General features: G+C 34.8%; 2 protein-coding genes across 2 annotated transcripts; one reads left to right on the forward strand and one right to left on the reverse strand.

The window, feature by feature from the left end:
* Positions 1–3,220: 3,220 nt before the first annotated feature.
* LOC128230603 (uncharacterized) lies at positions 3,221–9,807 on the forward strand. The gene is made up of 8 exons (XM_052943020.1): positions 3,221–3,400; positions 4,023–4,439; positions 6,283–6,372; positions 7,009–7,245; positions 7,651–7,680; positions 8,011–8,280; positions 8,709–8,927; positions 9,113–9,807. Exons 1-8 carry the CDS (start codon positions 3,316–3,318, stop codon positions 9,805–9,807), a joined length of 2,043 nt encoding a protein of 680 aa, XP_052798980.1. The 5' UTR covers positions 3,221–3,315.
* A 731-nt stretch (positions 9,808–10,538) lies between these two features.
* On the reverse strand, positions 10,539–22,748 carry LOC128230601 (uncharacterized). Its single transcript, XM_052943014.1, has 5 exons — positions 22,650–22,748; positions 17,422–17,803; positions 16,955–17,023; positions 15,312–15,423; positions 10,539–14,984 (listed from the first exon to the last, which is right to left on the reverse strand). Exons 1-5 carry the CDS (start codon positions 22,688–22,690, stop codon positions 12,067–12,069), a joined length of 3,522 nt encoding a protein of 1,173 aa, XP_052798974.1. The 5' UTR covers positions 22,691–22,748; the 3' UTR covers positions 10,539–12,066.
* Positions 22,749–22,830: the final 82 nt, after the last annotated feature.

Below are 22,830 nucleotides of genomic sequence, written 5' to 3' on the forward strand. Positions count from 1 at the left end.
AAATTTTCTACTGTCCAGAAGTTTCAAGTTAAATGTTTGAAATTGTGATTTCTGTATATATGAATTCAGCGCCAGAGTGTTGGTAATTTGAAAACAAGAAAAAAATTAATGAAGCATTCCATCGCGATGGTCAAGACCAGCAAAGGCATTCTGTACGAGTAACGCCATATAAGCGTTGTTTGTAGTTTGGAATGCAAGTGTTAGATAACCGTCCTTTTGAAATGTATTTTTGTAGAAATATCGACAAGTATTCCCACTTCGGACTTGCGTTTGTTTCAATCATAAAATGACCTTGTATATTGTTTCAGAATGCCACATTATAAGCACCGAACTATTGAACCGCTCCTGTATGCCGATTATGTAAGAGACTGTTGGTGATTTGGAGAATTATAGTGTAAATGCACGGTGATTCAGTAATTCCTGGCCAAGGGGGCCATTTGTTTGTTCTGCAAGTATATTGTGAATTTAACTGAAAAGTTTCAAACATCTGGATGGCGAGCTCGGCAGGCCATCAGATGATTTTTTTATATTTTCACTTAACGTTTTCCATTTGACCGAACGTTTACAGGGAAACAACGACGGTGAGCGTGCCTAGTTTCGTCGCGATCATTAATGAGGAACCGAGGGGGACTATATTTTATTACTGTAAATCATTACGTCAAAAATGGAAATATGTTGACCAAAAGACAGAGCTTTACTTTAACTTCTTAAAATAGTCAAATAGTTCTCAGCCAATACTGGAGGTCATTTAAACATCTTTACACTAACAATAAACTTGCGAGATGAAATCAATGTTCATATTTATCCTGCATTAAAATAGATCCTAAACACGGTGACGTGTTAATTTTGCTTTGTTAGGATAGTTGACCATGTTATGTTTATTTACAATCAGTTGGTCGTGTGACCGCGAAAAAAGACTTCTTTTCTTTTCTGAAATGTCAAAGCACAAACAGTACTCAAGAATATAATTAAAAGTCCGCCATCTTGCCACCTCAACAGGTTCTCGCCCAGAAAGTAGCATCACTCCGCATGATAATAAAACTGGCAAGGAATATCGGCCAGAAAATATACATTTACACATACCCAACCCGCAAATTCTGAAAAATATGCAGCATTCAACGACAGTTGATGCCATATCAGAGGTAAATGACATCTTACTTAAAAGAGAAATGAACGATATATTTGCCGGTGCAGTTCCGAACTTCTCAACAATTTATTCTTTAACATCAACATAAATTAAATCCATTGCATATGTGGCGATTGTTTTTAAACACATATCTTGAAGTTGAACCATAACCGTGAATCATGGAATAAATAAATACATGAATGGTTATTGTTCCGTGTTTATTCACTTTCAAAACAATTGTGTTTTGAATTGATATCGAATTGTACAATTGCAATAACTTGGCCTATACACGTACTGAGTAAACTTCAACAGTTTAAAGAACTATTTTTGGTACATTTAAATGCAGTATTGTCTGTCGATATAAATGGGTAATAACAATCGTTTTCAGAGAACATACAGGGCACATTTAATTGGAAATAACTTGCATATATATCTAATGCCGGACGATTGATTTAAGAACATGTACCAAGTAAACTGGAATAGAGAAAAGTGACTTAAAGTTGGACAGTATTTTTCTAGAGCTTTCGCGCCTACAGCCTTTCAACGCTTTCAGCGCTTTAATTGCACTCACGATTACAATTCTCTTCACATTGTTACATATAAAAATAATCCAGTTTTAGTTTTGTTACCTCCTGTTTGTACAATAATTCAATGACTGTAAGACTACGTTAGTGCATAGTTTTGACCTTTCATAAAACAAGCTGCGTCATACAGATGTCTGTGTATATTTGTAGCTGAATGTCCAGCACTGTGCAGATGAACTGGTGAACACCAATTATGATTGTTTTACTTTAACTTTCTATTTTATTTCCTTTGAAGTCGACTCACTAAATTTTACTCTTATTGACAAATGAGAGGTTGGAGTCTGGTAATCTCGCTCGACCATCTAGTTTTTACTGATCGTGTCAACGCGGTAACTCCAGCATTTACCCATACATGGACTTTGTGAAAATTTTATTTAGGATTTCTTAATTCTTGGAAACAAAGATTTTGGACATAAATGTGGCTCAGATTTCGTTAATTGGTCGTATTTTGTTTCAACTAGATCATTAAATTGTTTAAATTGTATCATTTATGACATTTTACTTTTTGAAAACACGGCACTTTTTTCAAAGTGTTTGGAGGTATGATTTCTTTTCACCTTTTTAATGTCATATGGAGTGATAGGATGAATAATATCTTTCCAGATACATTCATTATATGTAATGAGTTGTAAATACGATATGTTAACGCAACTTTGATAAGAATAACCAAATTTGGCTGGCAAACGTTGTAGAGTGGCGTAAATGATTTGATTATCTGTGGTTTCAGGTTGCTGTATATATTGATTTACAGTGAGAATTCCGCGGATTGGAGAAAATGACAAGAACTCAAATCATGCATTGCTATAATGAAGAGATTGGGGCAGTTCGTGGAAATTTATGTTTTTCTTAAGCGATGGTCGTAACTAAATTTTACATTAGGGAAATACCTGAATAGTTTGTGTGTTTCAGTACACGAGAGTGAGACAATATACTACAAAAGATGGGGAAACCATAGAAAATATTAGTGTTACAATACTTTTATTTAAAGCGAACAGAGAGATTAAATAATACAGACTTCGAATTGCAACATATTTATTATATTGACGACATGACGTTCTTAAGGTCGTGATTTGCTGAAAAACGGTCTCCGCGTTTCAGCATTGAATCCAGATCTTAATAATTATGATTACTTTCTAGTTACATCAAACCCTGAGTTCTTCGTACAGGCATAGTTTTATATTATAAATAGCTAAAACAACATTTCCTTGCTCACACTCGACAATCTAGCCACGATATTTTTGTCAATCTTCTCTTTGTTGTATTAATGATGCATTTTAGTCACACAAGTAACGAGATGCAGACATCGCAAATGGTATTAATAGTTTTTAATTACTAGATGTCTGTTTTCCTGCTGGACGCCCATTCGCTTGAGCAGAAATCGCAATAGTTCCCATATCGGCGCATTCAAGCTGTTGATCAATAAGGTACTTGCAGATCAGAGACAGTCATCGGCATATGATAGCCCTGCTATTTGTGATGAAGATCGCTTTAATTGTTTTCGAAGAACTTTGTCATTCGTATGAAGCACTGACTGTATGACATTGCTTTGTAATAATATCTCGGAAATAACTCGCCGTCGTCTAAAGGCAAATAATTGTGTGAGAGATGCGGCCTCCCGTGGTAGTGTTTGTTATTTTCGGTGTGGCGTTCGCTTTGGATGATGGATACCGATCTTTTGAAAGAACAGGAGGTACATCTTTTTTCATTATTTAAACATGTATGGAATAATGATCTTTTAAATATTTAAACGCAAAACGCCGAATAGTGCTCTTCCGTTATACATTTTATCTCCTACAGTTTTTCTTTCCCATTCCGTCGATGTAAAATGTATTTGTTTTGTATTTTTAAGGAGGTGTATAGAAAATTATCAGTATAATAGGCTGATATATTTTTAAAAGCTGTGAAGATATAAATACGATATTTAGTAGTGTTTTGAAATTGTATAGGTGGGACATACATTCAATGACCTCATTTCAGATGTAATGCTACGTTTTATTCTATAATTTAAAAGTAATTGTCATTCTATACCCTTATAAGGCATGTAAAAAAAGGAAAAACATGTTTCAATGTTAGATATATTTTAGTTCGTTAACACCAAAAGTAACTTCTCGTGATTTAAAGCTTTTGGTGTTCCATCGGCGACAAATGTTTCCATCTTACACGGAAATAACAATTATCCTCTGTATGAATTATATATAATTTGCTGAAACATATTTTATTGTTTGACCTTTTTTGTAAATCTTATGTGGTTAAAAAGGAGACTATTGCAACTTGTAAAGTAAAAAGTAAAAACCCTTGTTTGTTTTATACAGGTGAGTCCTTCCTCCAAAATGACGAGGACAAACCACGAGGAGATGAACATAACAAGCGGAGTGTCGGCTGGCATTACGACTACGCCATTGCACGCCACCCGCCACGTCATCACAACATCGACAAACAACGAGAAGACACGCGTGAGCCTGACGCCTTGAATAATGACGTCGATATAGACGGAAATATTGGTAGAATGCTGAATAACAAACATGATGATAATATTGTCATAGACGATATGGAAACGGAATTTATAACACCTATTCCGTTTATATCAGCAATAAATGTGGACATTGAAGACGTGCAGCCGACTTCGGAGACAACGGATGACGAAGAGATAACATCGGGGTCGGGGTCAGGGGAATACTTACTCGTAGAAGACGCCACAAATAAATATAATTCAACTAACGGAGACAATGGTAAGTTAATTTTTTTTTAACTCAATGTCATAAATAAGTGGTAGAAATATGTCGCAATTTACATTGTGCTATGGTCATCAAAATGGTGTTATTACTCTAACATTTACATTGTTAGCTATTTGCTCGTAGAAATCTTTAAATTTGGCGTAAATGTTAGGTATGTGTTTTGGCTTGACATAATGTTCAAGATCATTGTTAAATTGTTGTATGGTGGGTTGTTCTCTGAAGTTTCCATTGTGCGTAAATAAATTATTCCTATTGTTAACGTTGTTCGTTGGATTTAGTTTAGGATTGCTTTACCAGCGTATGTGTACATCAAGCAGAGTATGAATATTTGATTGAAGGACCCGTTTATAGTCATAGCAGTGTTGTTTTCTCGAAAATCGAAGGAATCTGTAGCTCTTGACTATTTATATACATAATTTATTAGATCAACAAGTGAAGATATCATTCGCATCATCGCTTCAAGTGTTCAGAAGCTCGAATGCCTTTGTTCGTAATACACCAGACACATGCAAACACGTGCATGTCAGATAAGTATTGAAGTCTAATAAAAGTCCAAGAAAATTCCATGTCTATTAATGGCCGTATAAAGAAATGGTATTACTACTTTAACATTTACATTGTTGGCTATATATGCTGTAGAAATCTTAAAACTTTGCGTAAATGTTAAGGTTTGTGTTTTGGCTTGACATATTATTCAAGGTCATTGTTAAATGTCTGTCTGCTGGGCTGGTCCCTGAAGCTTCTATTGTGCGTAAATGAATTATCACTATTGTTAACGTCGTTCGTTTGATTGAGTTTAAAATTGCTTTACCAGCGTTTGTATACATCAAGCAGAGTATGAATAATTAATCGAAGGACCCGTTTATAGTCATGGAAGTCAAAGAAGTGTGTGTGTTTACGGAAATCGACGCGTGCAAGGAATCTGTATATCTTAACTATCTATATACATAATTGATTTGATCATCCAGTGAAGACATCATTCGCGCAATCGCTTTATGTGTTCGGAAGTTTTAATGCCTTTGTTTGTAATTAACCATTTACACGCAAACTCGTGCATGTCAGATAAGTGTTGAAGTCCAATAAAAGTCCACCAAAACCCCATGCATATAAATGAATGTATACAGAAAGAAAATGGGGCGAGTAAATATAACTTTTAGATATTTAGTTTAAATAAATTTATTCCATAGAGAAATGTCGACACATTGCAATTGCCTGAGTGACTTTATTTTTTTAGTCGTTTTCATCGTCGTCAAGTTAGAGTTGAATCTTTATGAATGCTGCATATATGCACATATATAGAGTTTTGTTTGTCGTGTCTGTGCTGTATCTTTATCATGTAAGGATATATCTTAAAATTACTTTACACATTAGTCAAGTACATAGGAAGACGACGTGTAAGGCCCATCTCCCTACCCCCTTTTAACACTCCTTCACACTTCACGGCAACCATTATGGGGACCGGCATATGAATAAAGTAATGAAAGTCCTTCGTATGTAAGCATAAAGGTAATGGCAAAACTAATTTCAGCTGGATGGCACCTCGGGGACATTCGTCACTTACTGTGACAGATATTTTTACAATTGTTTGTAAATAACTTGATACACATATTGACTATGACAACAAAAATACGAAGCAACCCCGTAGCTCTGGCTGAACTTTTTAAATCCTTTTGTCACTTGGTGCACTGGACAAAAACGGACGAGCGTATGTTTGCATCCACCTACATCCTAATGATTATTTAAATTTGATATTGAAGGTTTAAATATTAGTATTTCAGGAAATACATTTGGTGTCTATCGTATTATTTTAGTCCTCCTTTCCAATATATTCTTGCAGATGATTGGATCATTCGAGACGAGGAAACAACAAATATTTCTTTGGATACTAAGGACGTCTCAATGCCTCCTATCTGCAACGAGCAATCTAGTAAGCACATATTTCCAGACTAAGTAAATGTTTTAGTGAATCGAGTCAAGCTGAAATGTTAGTTTCAATATATAATTTAGGTCAAAAATAGCTCTAACCCTTACTTGGTGAAAATGGATACTTTTTGAAGAAGGCTTAGTAATAAGCCTTTGAAATTGAACTTTAAGATGACCAAGTCCAAATTCGTATACAATCGCATGGCATCCAATCTTTTAACAAGCGCGGCTATATAAAATGCAGAAATCGAGGAAACACGGAAAGAGTTTGACCTATACAGGGCTTGTGTGCCTGTGCTATATTCGAACAGAATTAATCATATTTCTCTTTTCCGCAAATGAAGTTAATTGATGCGAACTGATCAATTACACTAAGATATACTTACGTTTTGCAATTTCTAGTCTTTAACCATTTACATCTTCTACTCAACTTAAAAAAAATCTTTGATTGTGAACAGCAAACTAGTACTTTTTGCTACTCAGAAAATTGACGCAATGGGTTTCTATAAGCTAAAATTCAATTTACGCTGCAATGTAGCTAAAATATTAACCAAAAAATAATAGGATAATGTTAAGGTTTAACTACGTCTTTGCATATACAAGTAAGTAAATCATATGTTGCTACACGTTATTTCTTCAGCATCTTGGTCGTCTTGGTCGCCGTGGATAGACTTAGGAAACCATGATGTCCGGTTAAGACGTTGCCATGGCAGCACGAAGTTCACGTCTTATGCTGACAGTTGTCATGGCGATGCGGTTGAGATCCGTAACTGCATTCGTTCCAATGGTCGCACTTGTCGGATGGAAACTGGGTCTCTAATGGAAGAGTTCCGGACACAATGTCTTGGCCTGGACCTAGACGATCTGCGGAATATGGGTATAGCTATCACGCAAGCTTGTCACCATTGGCACTTGGACTATAAGTCACATGTCGATTAAAAGCGTATTTTCTTGATAAAATGAATTAAGATTTATTTTCATGCTTTCATAAATGCGAATTATATTGTCTGTTTACAGAAATAATTGCTTCTTATAGAACGTTATACGTACTCCTACTTGGTTTAGACTCAAGTTTTAGTACACTGAAGGTCGCCATATTGTTGTGCTCGTAAGAAAAGTATGAACTAAGTGTAACAAATGCAATTTTCTAATTAATATTTCGTTAACAAAACTATTTTTATTGAAAACATATTTGATTGTATTTAAGTCTTCGTTACCTTGTGATATATTGTAACAAATATGTCTTTATATTTTTCCTTGCCAATGTATTTCTGTCTTGCAGATAACATTTGGAACCCAGATTCCATGGATGGTAAGCATCTCATTTCATAACCGATTGAAATGACTATTTAATTGAATGACGATGATCGATCTTTCTCTGACCGTGACAATTCGGTAATTATAACAATTATTAATCAAAAAGAGTGTTTTATTTATATGTTTATATGCTCTCTGTTTCTATTAATGTATTATAATGATAGTGCTACTGGCGCCATTTAACAAGGCTTTGGTATTTTATTGCTACTTATGTTGTTCATTTTTCCATTTGAATTATTCAACTTTATTTTTTATTATCATTACAATCTCTTAGCTCTGTGTTTTCCTTTTAAGTTTACATACCATAGAAATTCTAATATTTCAGATGATTGCGAGTTCACTCTGTACGACCTAAAATACCAAATTGCGATTGGTGAAACACTTACATCGAGGCAACTCTATGACGCAGATCCGTTTCTCTGGTGCTTTTCCAAGGACAAACATATATCATTCCACACTCAAAAACATCGATGCAAAAACCTTTTACTCGCCTTTTGCAATGACCATTCTCCCTGTGACAGCCCTCCTGAGAGTCGGGAAATTCCGAGCGGCGTGGCTGGCTTGAAGAAAACGTGCTGGAAGAGCTTCGTCATGGGTATTCAGTGATAATTAAGAACTATTAGCTTTTAAAGATAATTTCGTTGTTGGCATTTCAATGACGTAAGCCTGTGAGAAGTTCATTCTTTAAAACATCTGAACGTTCTGTAAAGTGTTTAACAATTGATTTAATTTTTCTTTATTCTACGAACACACGTTAGTTATCATTGTTTAAATTAGATTTAAGTTTCATGCGTTGAAATGTTTCAATCATCAATCATGATTTGAAAACATTGCTGTTTAGCAAGTTAACCAATAACTTAAAAGTTCGTCAATATTTTTTAACCTGCACTATATAGCCATACTCAAAACAAAGACTAGTTATGAACAATGGAGCTATTAGGCCACTTTCCTTAAAATAGAAATGAAGAACAAGTATTACCAAGCACGGATTTGTATTCATACGTGTTGAACATTTTTTTTCAGGAGGCAAACTCCCCGAGGGCCTACCTGTCGCCAATGGTCAGCAACTACTTTGCCAAAGATTTGGCAAAGATAGTCTATTTGGGAAAGCATTTGGTCATAAGGATATACACTACACCACCTTATATAGCACAAATCTGCGAATGCCTATAATTTCCATGACTACTGCGAGGTCTTTTGGTGACGAGAAATGGCCATCAGCACCTTTAATGCTTGAAAGAGGTATGTTGGATATTTCTTTAGAAAACTTCAGTGGTTTTTTTAATTTTAAAATATTCTATAAATTAAATTCAGTTATTGATAGTGTATTCAACAATATGAATGGTTTATTTTATTACGCATAGCGCTCTGATTTGTGCTTGCTTAGCATAGTAACTTTTTGACTCTATTTGATACGTTTCTTTTAGGTCTCATTCAACAACAGACATCCAATGTTATATCCTGGATTTTCAAAGACAACAAGAAAGGTATTGCCCCGATTACAGAAATCGACAATCAATGTGTTATTCTTAGTAGCTGCATACTAGGGACGCACCAAGCCACTCCCGCGGACTTTGAGCATGCTGGATACGAACCAACACCACTCTTACCTCCAGAACTTGCTGGATCCAACCTTGAAGCGCAAGTCTCAACGTTTGCAATCACAAATACAATACCTTTGGATCCAACAGTAGCTCCGTTATGGAAGAACGTAATAAAAGGCGTCCGTAACTACGCATCGAGCTCGTGTAACATTCCTTATAGATCATACGGTCGGAATTCAGAAGAAGACGTTCAAGATATGCCCGCGATGCATCTGATATCTGGCGCAGTTGTTGGAAAGGATGTTCGTGTTAAAGTGATTGGAAATGACGTCGCTGTCCCGGAAATGATATGGATGGCAGCATGTTGTTCGCATGGTGAGAAGATCCAGTCATTTGGAGTATACACATACAACAGTTTTGGTCAGAAACCCGCATTTGTCTCCCTTGATAAACTACAACTACTATTGCAGAGGTTGTACTTCAACAATGATGATGCTATCAATATAGAATTGTTCCCAGCGTTTGAACGAGTATGCAAGGATCTTGACAATGATGTTTCCCACTATGTTAATATTTGATACATAACTTGAGCACAACGCTAAGATACATTTTGCTATCTAATTTTTGAAAATTAAGTAATATTAAATTCATTCTTTTGCGTAAGTCCAGTGACGTTTTGCTTTAAGTATTAAGATATTTACTATACTTTGCTTTACATATTTACATAATTGTATGTTTTATTACCGTTAATGCAGTAATAAAATCACTGCAAGCTTATTTCAACGAACGACCGGTAATCTAAATTACCATATGAGCATGACAATACATTTTCGATTGACCAGAGTAAGTAATGAGAGTGAGGTTAGGCCTAAAAATCGTTTGGTTAGGGTTACATTCTATTCAGAAATAGGTAGGATAAGTAGGCTTTTAATTTTTTTTATTAGGCTTTATATAAGAATGTTATTTTCTTTTCTTTTACAAGCTGACTTTAAAAACGGTTGGGTCAGCGCCTATTTCGTAGGTAGGGTCGGGTAACCCGAACCAAATGTATTTGTTTAGGTATTTTTGTACATGTTTACATGCATTGATCTGAGGCACACCACCATTAAAACATAAGCCATTTTTGTCTATATATCAGGATTTGTTTAGGCAGTCATAACTTTCATGTAATGTATAGTTTTAAGTCATATATTGAACACACCACGCAACAGTGTATTTACATACAGGTTTATAGCAGTTCCACACCAAAGGTTCAAATAGTTTTACTGCTGGTGCGACTTAAACGAGGAAAAGGGTACTAAAACAAAATTGTTAAATTGCACTTATATCATTTTGATTTTGTTTTTAATTCTGATAAATGATACAAATGCAAACAGCGGTTATCTACCAAACATATATTATAAAAACCACATTTATAATACAATGGTAAAATCTTTAAAAGTAAAAAAAATCATTACAAAATGAAAACTTTACAAATATGAAAATTACAACTTAAAGCACAATTCTACTTAATATGCAAAACAACCAAAAAAGCGCCGAAGACGTAACGCCAACGCCCGTTAGTTGTTGGTTATAGTCGATTAATGGGCATTTGTTGACAATTCGTAACGGCAGAGTTATGGGCCTTGCTACATATACACATATAACATGTGTACAATACGTCATACGAATATCTCGAACGTTTATTAAATTACGGCCAAATTAGTTATTGCCTGAGTTCATACTATCATGGCGCACATTTATTTAAGTCAGAGTAATGGACCTTGCTCAGTATGTGCATATTGCCACCGCGAACATGTGTACAATCGAATATGTTGATTTTCAGAACTATTGTTTAGTTACAGCCAAGTTAAACCGACGACACCAAGACTACGACAATAACTCGACTGTTTTCTTAAAAAACACAGTAGCGTGAAATGGAGTAGAATATAATTATACGGTTAACCGTAAACATAAAAAATGGTCTTAACGTTCATTGAGAATAGAGAAAAAACGCTGTACACATGTTACAATTAGTACTCTTTCAGGAAACAGATACACTTTAGTTCCCGACTAATATGCACAATGTTAAAATTATGCGCAATGTCAGGCATTTGGCCTTCATTAAACAAACTATGTATAATGTGATCATATAAACAGTATCCTCGGGAAGCGCGACGAAATACATAGTATCCATTGTTATACAAACTAGTGAGATGTTTGACCGGATAGTTCATTCACGTACTTTTAATGTTAGATAACAAGACATTTACAAAGAAAAGGTTTAAATAGAAGATGAACAGCTAACTTGCAGCTCATTCATGTGTCATATTTCTTCGCACATTTAATCGTAGGGATGTAGACTCTTAAAAAAAGTATGTGATTTGAAGTTTGAGATCATGAATTTCTGATGATCTATCAGCAAGTATTTAAATTTACAGGTGTTCGAACAATCATGTTTTGTCGTACGCTATTTATTATAATGAATTATCTCCAATACGGATTAAAGTTATCAACACAAAATTTAAATATAGATGAAGCAGTTTTAAATTAGCAATTATAGAAAAACGTACAGGAAAAGAAAACTACTTGTGCATTACCTCTCCGGACATAGGCTATACTTTGAAGAGTACTTGCCTTCTAGGTTTTGGAGATGAATTCCTCAAACAAAATATAAGGTTGAATATAGCGTCCTTACATAACATAACTTTTTGTCCTTTTATTTTATGTTGGCGTTTACCTTGTGCCATTAAACGGGGTTTATGTTTTAACTTTTGGCAACTGGGCTTGTTTCTGTAGTTTCTGTAGTTTTCACATAAATATAGGTTAACTGATATAAGTCGGTAACAAACTCTTACTCAAAGCCAATCATCATCATCATCATCATCATCATTATCATCATCATCATCATCACCACCACCACAACTACCACTACCACCCCCATTATCATAAACATCATCATCATCGCTCATTTCGCCAAAGTCAGTTATTATTCCTTGCCTCAATCTCCTGATTTCTCTCTCATCCGCCTCTTGCAACGTCGCAATGTCCGTAATTAAAACTCCTCTTCTGTTTGGCATATTGCGTACACGATTAAAAATCGCTGGGTCTTTCTCAAGCAAAAGCATCTCAATAAAACGCCGCCTTAATTGTTCATCGTGACTTTTGTTTTCATGTTTTGGTCTTAGAATATGGAAGACCGTATCTCCCCTTTTTGTTACCATAAGCGGATCTGCATCGCATTCGTTCAGCAACATATGTGCGGTATCTACATCTGCTTTTTCGCATGCAACATGCAACGGTGTTCTGCCGTACTTATCAACTGAGTTGACGTTTACTTCAGTAACAAGTTTTGCTACCACTTTGATATTTCCTTTATGGATTGCGGCGTGTAATGGTGTGTTTCCTTGTTTGTCAGCAATTGTTTTGTCCGAATATTGCAATAACATGCGCGTTGCAGTTTTCTTGTCGGTTATAATGGCATAGACGAGTGGGGTTCTTCCATAGAAATCTTTCACATTTGGATTTGCCCTCTCGTCAATAAGCATCTCGATCAGTTGTCTGTTGTTCTTCCAAACTGCAACATGAAACAGTGACATGCCCTTGATGAACGATCCCTTTCCATAAGATGCAATCCTTAGACTATCCTGACTTTTGTCATGCTTCAAAAAGACCCTGACTGTTTTACAATAACCCCTGATCGCTGCAAGAAAAATCGGATAATGTCCACGATGGTCTTTGATCTTTATGTTGACATTTCTGCACTTTAGAAATGTTTCGACGATCTCAGACATGCCAAGGTCTGCGGCGATATGCAGGGGTGATCTCTTAAATTTTCCACCCTTTTCGTTCACAGGGGCATCATGATCAATAAGAAGCTGTATAATATCGGCGTGCTGATTGATAACCGCTCTGTGCAATGCTGTTAACTTTTTATCATTTTTCACCTTGGGGTCAGCACCATGTTCCAACAGGCATTTTACTGCATTTGAGAAACCCTTTCTTGCTGCAACTATCAAAGGATAGTTTCCGTTTACAGCATTTCCTTTGTCATTTATATCAATTCCCACGAACTCCACTATTGTTTCAAGAACCTTTTCAGCTTCAAACACCTTTCCCTTCGCGTGCATTGCGACATAAATCGTATCGCCCGACACTTTGGCACCATGGCTCAGTAGTAATTTCATCATTTCAATATCTCCAGAGTGTGTTGCCAACAGAAGTGGGTCGACTTGGTCCTTTGGAAAAACCTCCTGCTCAATCATCTCTTTTGCCAAAACGCTTAGCCCTCTGTACAGTGTGTATCCTGGGAGAAACATGACCATTTCTTTCATTTTGATTCCATAGTCCAGAAAGTACCCTGTCATTTTCATCACAGGAATAGTGAAGAGATCTTTATCGAGTTGTTTATCTTGGATATGACCGATAAACTTCTTGACAAAACATGTGTCGTTAAACGCATTGTGTTTAAGTATTCCGAAGTCAAGGTCGCTGATCACATCAACGGTATTAAAGCGTGGACCTTCACGCTGAAGTTGCTGAAACTCGTGTGCTGGTGGCTCTTTTATTACAAAATTGCAGTTCTTGCGACCAATCATTTGTGCAAATTTTTCACAGAGATCACCATAACACCATTCTGGTACAAACACCCGCAGTTCATCGTTATTCTGAGCGACTGTGACACGTTCCATTAAGAAATCCCGCGGGCAGAGTGCAATGCATTCAAGAATTTTGTGACGCCCAAGGACTACCCCAACCATGTCTCCGTTTACGTTGTGACTGAATGTGTATTCTCCAGAACGATCGATAAACAGCAAAAGGTCCTGAACATGGCTTTTCAGGGAAGATTTTAATGTTTCCAAAAATCCGTTACTAATTTGAATCCCAAAACTGGCAGCCACATGTTTTATGTGATCTGACACCATGAATGCATTAAGTAAATCTCGGTTTTTTATCCTCATCTTTTTCTCTGCCCAAACTGCCACCAATGCTAAGAACTTTTGGAATTGTGTTTCGTCTTCACCTTTGTACAACTGATCAACAAACGTTTTAAAATGTTTTTCAGGTTTACTGAAAAAATCAGAACCCAATCTGATTAATTCTTCGCTTTGCACAAACAATGTCGCGCACTGGGGAAAGCCAAACACAAGATCTTCTTTTTTTCCATCTAGCAAATTCATCACTCCTTCTGCTTTCCTCACACATTCATCATACATAATGCCTCTATCTAACAGCATCTTCTCAGAATGACTTTTCCTTGCTCTAGACTCTAAAATGTCTTTCTTTTCTTTGAAAGTCAAGAATTTTAATGAAGACAAAAGTAACACATTTCCATCTTTCTCATTAAATATTGTTATTTTGTCCATTTCTGCAAGGGCTTCCTCTTTAATGAAGTGTCTAGTGGTAATAATTACTTTCAAACGTCCCTTTCTGGCTGCTGCTGTCATTAACGGAATATACGGAATCCAATCATGAACGAGCTTTTGATTCAGCGCTCCCCCTCCAAAAATGTCATCAACAATAACTGTTGTAAACAGTGGTAAAGACCAATCAACCTTGTTCCAATCACTCGCATTATTCAGTTTCAGGCAGTTTTTTCGCTTTGTACCATCCGCAAGAGCCAGCCTTGCTGCCATGGAAGTTTTACCCTCCCCGGGATGGCCAGTCAGCACGATGATTCGTTTTTGATCAAGCAAACGTTTGGCTCCTTTAAAGCGGGCTGTTTCGACATAAAAGTCATCATCACAATTCTCCTCCAGGAACCAAAGTGTACTTTCTGTTTAACGAAATAATAAATGGTAAATATTAATTTGATTTTAAATAAATGTTGAGAGAAATGCCTATAATATGAAAAATTCAGTTACAAGTCAATATAAGGGGTATTTTACTATATCATGGGATAACGAAACGGACGTTACTCCTTTATTTTTAATTTTGAGCCTTCGATATATTTATGTAATATGATGACAATATTTAACTTCTTTATCATTTATTGTCATGTGTAGAACAATTTAGTTAAAAAATCAGTTCTGCCTATATGATTATGGAAGTACCGTGTGGAGGTATCTTAACACCAAATAACCTAATAATTAGGAAATCATACCTCGGAGACTCTTCATCTCAGGAGTAAACAGGTCAAGGGATTTTGTCCTTAATTCGCCTATTTCAGTTATCAAGGTGTTCATGCCGCATGACTGCCCAAGCGTTACCATAGCCTTTGAATCATATCGTAAAGTAAACAATACAGTGTTAACTACAGGGACAAGCCTATGAGCCAAAATATACAAATGAACACTTCTCTCATTGCTCTTGTCATTTTTGATTATGTTAAGAATATTTTCGAGGATATTCCCATGCTCCTAATGCGTGGCCAGTTTCAAAATGTAAACAAACTTGGTAGAGTACTACTTTCCAATGCTTTAAACAGCCATTTTAAGCTCCAGCCTTTGCGGTTCAAGAGAAGTTTAAAAAATGTATCTTTAGTTTTTTGGACTCTCATTTACTATGTAGCGTAGCCTTTTGAACTCATTAAGAAAGGGCCAATACCAGGATGTTTCTGGTAAAATTTGAGCAAAATCGGCCAAGTAGTTTCTCATTCAATGCAGTTTGAAACCAAAAATGTTAACGATGGTCAACATACGATGGAAACAGTGTACTCACAATAGCTCACCTTGAACATTTAGTGCTCCGGTGAAATTGCTCCGGTGTGATTAATATCATATGAAACTAAATAATGTATATTCCCATTAACAATTGTTTGCTTTATGTTCTCTTTTCAATACATGTATTGTACGTTTATTCACAAGACATTCCCCAAAAATGTGTAGTAAATATGACCTAACATACCTTGTCCACTACGTTTTGTAACGAAACTTCCTTATGTTAAGGTTCTGCTCAAGGCAAAAGTCGGTTAAAAGGACAAAAACATAAAAATGTTCTAACATGTCAATTTTGATTTAATTTGAATGTGAAGGTGTAACATTTAACGAATTAAGATTTTATCAAAGTTTTGCTCAACAAGCACTCAAAGAAAGGTGCTCAAGACTCCCCAGTAAACAAGGTCTAGTGGTTTTGTGGAGATGTCTTCTATTTTAAGAAAGATGTGTTTTTTTTGCTTATTTAAAAAAAAAAATTGCAAGAAACCACAAAGGCAGTTTTAATTATGTATTCTGGATCATTTTGATACAAAAACATAAATAAGTTTTTAGACAAAAACGCTTTTTTCGTTTATTTTATTATTATAATTCTTTTGTTTACAAACACATTTTGCACTGGTGTATGCTTTACCCTTGAAAATGAGTTTTTTTCCAAAACAAATATTTAACATGAACGTTTGAAACAATTTAATTGTTGACCTTTCCTATCCATTTTGGCATTAAATAAAAACTCACTGAATGAATTTATTATATTTTGATATAACAGACAAACAATATGGATAACTTTCGAGTCCAATTAAAGACTCTTATTAAATTTAAAATACGTTATTTGAAATACTAAAGTATTATCCAACCAGATACAGGACGTTAGGTTGGATGACCATCATGTAATCAGTCGTTTTTAATTGATAGGTTATTGAATTTATATGACGTCGAAGAGATGGGAATCCGAATTAGTCGGTGATTTGGTCGCCGACTTCAACGTGGGAAACCAACATCAATTGAACGTCGACCTAACGGTTTGTGCCAGCTTGGAAGTATTATACATTTATCAAACGAACATGACGGCAGGATTTTTTATATTACTTACGTCTTTGAGTATATTCCAACCATCTTCAAAATCATTATTTTTTAATTGTGCGACAGGTGCATGTTGCATCTGAAAAAAGAGAAAAACAAATTGCTAATGTTTTGGACAAATTAACAAATCAAAATGAACAGAAATGTTTTACGCCGATAAACACATGGCGATATATAGTATATCATAAGGTGTCCACGGTGCATTAATCATTTATTAAGAAATGGTTTACTATACAAAGCTATGCAAAGTGTAACCAAATGCTCGCATTTTATATAGATAAGTAGTTTATGTAATATCAACTCTAGGTGTGAAGGCGAAAATGTTCGATCTTTTCTTTATTTAATGTCACTTAGAACCTTTTCACATTCACCCCTCGATCTAGAATAGCCCTTTCCTATATTTAACAGCATAGTGTTATCACCGGGATATTATTGCAGGATCGTTCCCAGTGTTAATTAATAGTTTAAACAAAATACCTCGTTACGCAAGTTTCGTATCCGTACAATGCTTGCAATGTCTGGCTGCGTGGGGTTTATAATCTTTTTGTTCTCCTTTATTTCCCATGTGGTATCGTTTGGATCCAAATTGCAGACACTTCTAAGAAGTAACACTAAAAGAGTAGTGTCAAACTCTCCAGAATCTGGGTTCTGATTGAGCTTAGAGTATTGTATTTTTGAAAGTATGCCTCTTTTCTTCAAATCTTTTAATATGTCTGCATGTGTTTTAAGTTTCAGATGATACGCAAGTTTAGCAGGTGGGAAAATGGAGTCAAATTTTGCTCGCAAAACTTCGCCTGCTTTCATCACCAGCAGGTGCAGCCGAATATAATTGTTCTCATTCTGGTTCCCATCCGCCATGCTGGAACACAACAACATCAGTTAGCGTTCCAATTGTTTTTTATGGAATTTAGTTTATAACGTAGGCAACTAGGCAATGTTGGGCATAATTATTGGCACTACAGGAATTTAAATACCTGTCATGGTTTAGTTTAATCGTATTTAATTGTAAATAATATACGCATATGATATAAATAATTTCGACAACAATAGGATTATACAATCTGGTTGGTCCACAAGTTATGACAACATTTGAAAATGGCCCTCCTCGAAAGTGGTTATCACCTGTCATGATAAAATCTAATCCAGCTCCCAAACCTCCCTCCCATCGTCTTAGGAATGACATTTCCATCAACCCATGAATAGCCTCTTATAATTATAAACAATGTTCTATTTTAAATATGCTACTGCATTTGCAAATTCAAATCTGAAAGAAAACAGACGCATTAATAATATATATGTTCCGTACAATACTTTTATAAAATGTCATTTTAAGAAGATATTGTTCGTAAAAATCACATTAAGTCACTCCCCCCCCCCCCCCCCCGCCCAAACACACACTAATTGGCTTAAACTATTTGAATTTAATATTTTTGCTGTTTGGAATCATGAACAAAATAAAAATAAATGTACTGATAATTGTCTTTCTTTTTTTCTTTTTTATCACTCTTTTAATCTTGAGTTGGAGCTACAACATGTTATGGCTTAATTGGCAGTATAGTCATTATTTGTTTTCTTTCTGCACCAATTAAGGTATAAACGTATCATTGCGTGATTTTTATGCATTATGAACCAAAATGATTATTTTAATGTCATTTGAATCGGTTTGATTTGTAGATACTAAATATGTCAAATTAATATCGCAAATAATATGACATATATAGTGACACTAAATGATTTAAAATATTGTAAAATCTGTCATTTTATTTAAAATTTCTGTCCAAAATAAACAATAATGATGTTATCTTGAGTGTAGTCTCAAATGGTCATAAAATTAACAAAATATATGGGGTCACCAGGCATTATTTCAAATAATTAAAATAATTCAAAAGCTTGTTGGTCTAATCGGATACCATTACATTCCTTAAAGTTATGTTGTGATATATGTTTTGGCGAGAGCGCTATTTTTATCGAGGGTTGGCAGTCGGCATCAATGCGGTTAACATTGTAATCATGACAAAAGCCATGCTAGCCACCATGCTTGGTCCATGACTAGTCTTATTGCAGTGTATTTACTATTAAAAACAAACCTGTTTTGCTTCTTTCTACTGTAACTAATATAAAGTAGACTATATACAGAGGGCTTTATAACAAACTGACAATTCAGTTCATCATTGTTGACAGTCGAGGTCATTTCAAGATCAAAATAAGTAACAAACGAGAACTTTATACCAGCTGTGTTTTCAACAAATGTAAATTCTAAACAACATATTTATGAGATGATATACACATGATCCTACTATGCCATTACTTGTGTAACGAATGTTAAAAGAAGGAAATGTTCAAGAAATCTCAACAGTTTGGTTATGCGACATGAGAAGCAAAACAGGTTTGTTTTTAAAAGTACAGTCAAACCTGTATTAAGTGGCCACCCTTGGGAAATGATCAAAGTGGCTGCTTAAGACAGGTGGCCACTTAATCCAGGTTTGACATTTCCGCCACTTTAGCTTTATTCAGAGATGGAGTATGTATCTTAACCACCACCTCACACCACAATCAATAACATCTGTTTCAATATTATTGAAGAAGGTTGAATACAAATACATGTGTATAGATAAAAAACTTTATTTCAAATTTATAAATAAAATACATTAGATAAATGTTGATACAAGGCATAAACAAAACACACCACATATCAGTCTACACATTAACACAACTACATGTACATACACATTTTTAGTTCACTTTTTAAAGTAGTCCGTATATTAAATAAATGTTGATGCATAGCATTAACAAAACACAACAAAACAAAACACACCACAGATCAGTCTGCACATTTACACATTTCCCGTATTTTTACGCTGTCTTTTTGCCTTTAGATTTCCATTGCTTTCATATTCCTCCACAATTTCACGCTTACGCTTAAGTAAGAAATTGATTTGAGTCCGTCCACAGTTAAAATCCTTGGCAACATTCTTGCATTACGACCGTTTTCTAATAACTTTACACACTCGACACGTTCTTTTAGAGTCAAACACTTTCGATTAGTCTTTTTTTCAGCCATAATCAAAGTTAAATTTTTTTATCAAGAACAATGCATTGTAAATATCCGTTCGTAGAAATATAAATCCGTGCACTTAGAAAAATAATATTGAAGTGAATAAAAATCGTAACTCGTTTCACGCCGTCGAATGACAATGCACACTGTGAATTCATAATAACCGGTGTTTTTGTCGGTATTTAATAATTAACTTCTTATCTAAGAGAAACACTGCAATAAGACCAGTGGCACAACAAAATTTCTTAAAATTCAGTTTCAACGCAGTATGGTAGTTTACATCTATTACTGTCCGAAGGCAATAGTGGATTTGGTGCTTAGAAAATATCGCCACTATTCAGTCCTTCAAAATCTTAAAATGCTTATTCGATTCAAAAACATAAGTAAGAGTTTCTCATTTGTTTATCACGCTTCTGAGCATACTTTCTATCTGTATATAATGTTTAGGATAATTGTGACCGCCATTAACATCAAGAGTCTTGAAAAAGAGTCAAGAATTAATAATTGTTCTCAAATCAATTCTGTCAAACGCTAGAAAGTACTTAAAATGTATACTTATATATCTCTTAAAGGGGCTGTACTCCGTATGATAAAATAGCGAAAAAAAAAGAAAATTGTCGAAAACTGACATAAACTTGGCATAGATGTGTACAATGCTTTGAAACTTACTAACTAAAGTACCACATAGTTTACAATTTATTTAAGTTTAGCAGTTATTTCGTATTTTTCTCCAACACATATTTTTCACATTTTTGTACTTTTTTTTACAATTATGATATTAAAGCGTAACACATTTTATTAGATAATTGTCCTGAGATTCGCTACAGAAAAAATCTTTTTTGGTGCCAATCTGGTGTACAATCCCTTTAACCACAATGTCAATTCACTAACAAAAGTAGCTTTGTTGTTAGGGTAAGATTTTCATGTTATTGTATAAACCTAATTAACATGATCGTGAATTTTGTTTTGTAAATTGCCAATTATTTAGTTAAATAAATTCGTAGTTTGATACACTAAAGGCAGCTATTGCATTCACTTATTAACATCATCAAATGTTAAAGAATTCATTGCCTATAATTGTTATTTGTAATTGCAGTAATAAATAATACGAAACTTGCAAACTTTTTTTTCAACAGACTGCAATTTATATAAAGGAAACAACTACAGAAAGTAGTTTATAGTAGAAACGTTGTTGTCGCTTTTAATTCTAACAGCATTATCCTGCAAAGACAGGACTCTTTGTAGAGCATTATCTGCAAGCACATGTCCAAGCAACGGCTCTGGGACACTCAACTATTTTTGAACATATAACACAAATTAACACTATACAGCTATTTTCATCTTTATATTAAACAAATACTACATGTTGGGGCGCAATTCTGATTTTCCACATCATACAAGGTAGTTGTGTTCGATAAGCACCTTAGTTCATGGTTATTAATACCATGACTCACTGGGGAGAAATTGCATGTCCTCATATCTTTCCACTTGATAATACCCCTGTTTATCACGGAGACCATCCATCGCTAACACCCAGTCTAGTTATTATCAGTTAAACTTAATCGTTGAGTACCTGAACAACTAAAACGTGCTTATGTTATGGACAAATGTGTTATCAGCTCTACTTAGCTTCAAATAAGTTCTTCCCTGATCATAATGACAGTATCTAAGCCAATTTACTTCCGTCTTAATCATATGTGATTTGACTACACTAAATCCAAGGTATCTTTTTTCAAGTCAATAAGTTGCACAAAATCTCCGGTATTGCTATTGCCAAGCCGACTTACCAAATGATTGACCATAAATACCACATATATATACTCCCGCGTAAGCCATTACAGTGTATAATTGTTTGATACATTTTGTGTCAACATTCAATGTAATATACCGTCAAAGACAAGCTCAAAACCATTATTTTTAAGGCAACCCAATACCTCCCTCTAAAAATAATAATAATCCGATACGCTACATACATCTAAGATTAAATTAATCGTTAGGGTAAGATCCAAGTAAGACCAGTATTAAATACCACCCAAGGCCAAAATTATTGTCCAACCTAATGACTGGGTTTCCAATAAATAAAAGTCCAATGAATGAGACAAAATTATGTGATAAAAATATGAAATAAAACCTAAGTACCTGCTGTTTGTTTTATTGACTCTGCACGTCCGTACTCGTATCTTAGCCAATACTAAACTTAATCCGAGACAGGTTCTTTCCTTTCACTTAATTTCAGAGTGATACTGTTAAAAATCCACCATGAGTTCTTACCTCCATTGAAACATAATACAATAAAAAACATTGCAAGCATTTTCAAAATGTCTATTCATCATCGTATACGTATTAAATATATATTTTGTAAACATAGCACCGTCAATTATTAAGCTTGCTTCTCTTACCAACCTAACGGAATAACATCATTTACAGTACTCAATTTTATGTACGCTATATAAAACAAATAATAAATAAAATACTAAATAAATAAATTCAAAATGAATTCAATTAAGAAAAACACATTTCTAGTTTCGATTTAGAATCTTCATCAATTTAATTGAAATGGATATTTATAAGATCTGGCTTCCTAAAGCTTTTGTAATTCTTTATAGATTAATTTAGCCTATTGTATATGCGAAACAAAAGTAAAACAAACCTTAACGATTGACCTGACTGGCATGAGACTTTCTCCTTCATGCATCAAGGCGAAATCCACTCGGGAATTTCCTTAAAATATCTACTTTCGATGTTTCAGTGCCGCTTGGTAGTTTGTAACCTATTATGAGACTGTTTTTGACGGCTTGAAATATTTGCGCACCGTTACCGTGCCATTTATG

The sequence above is a fragment of the Mya arenaria genome, chromosome 4, assembly GCF_026914265.1.
Source record: "Mya arenaria isolate MELC-2E11 chromosome 4, ASM2691426v1".
NCBI classification, from domain to species: Eukaryota; Metazoa; Mollusca; class Bivalvia; order Myida; family Myidae; genus Mya; species Mya arenaria.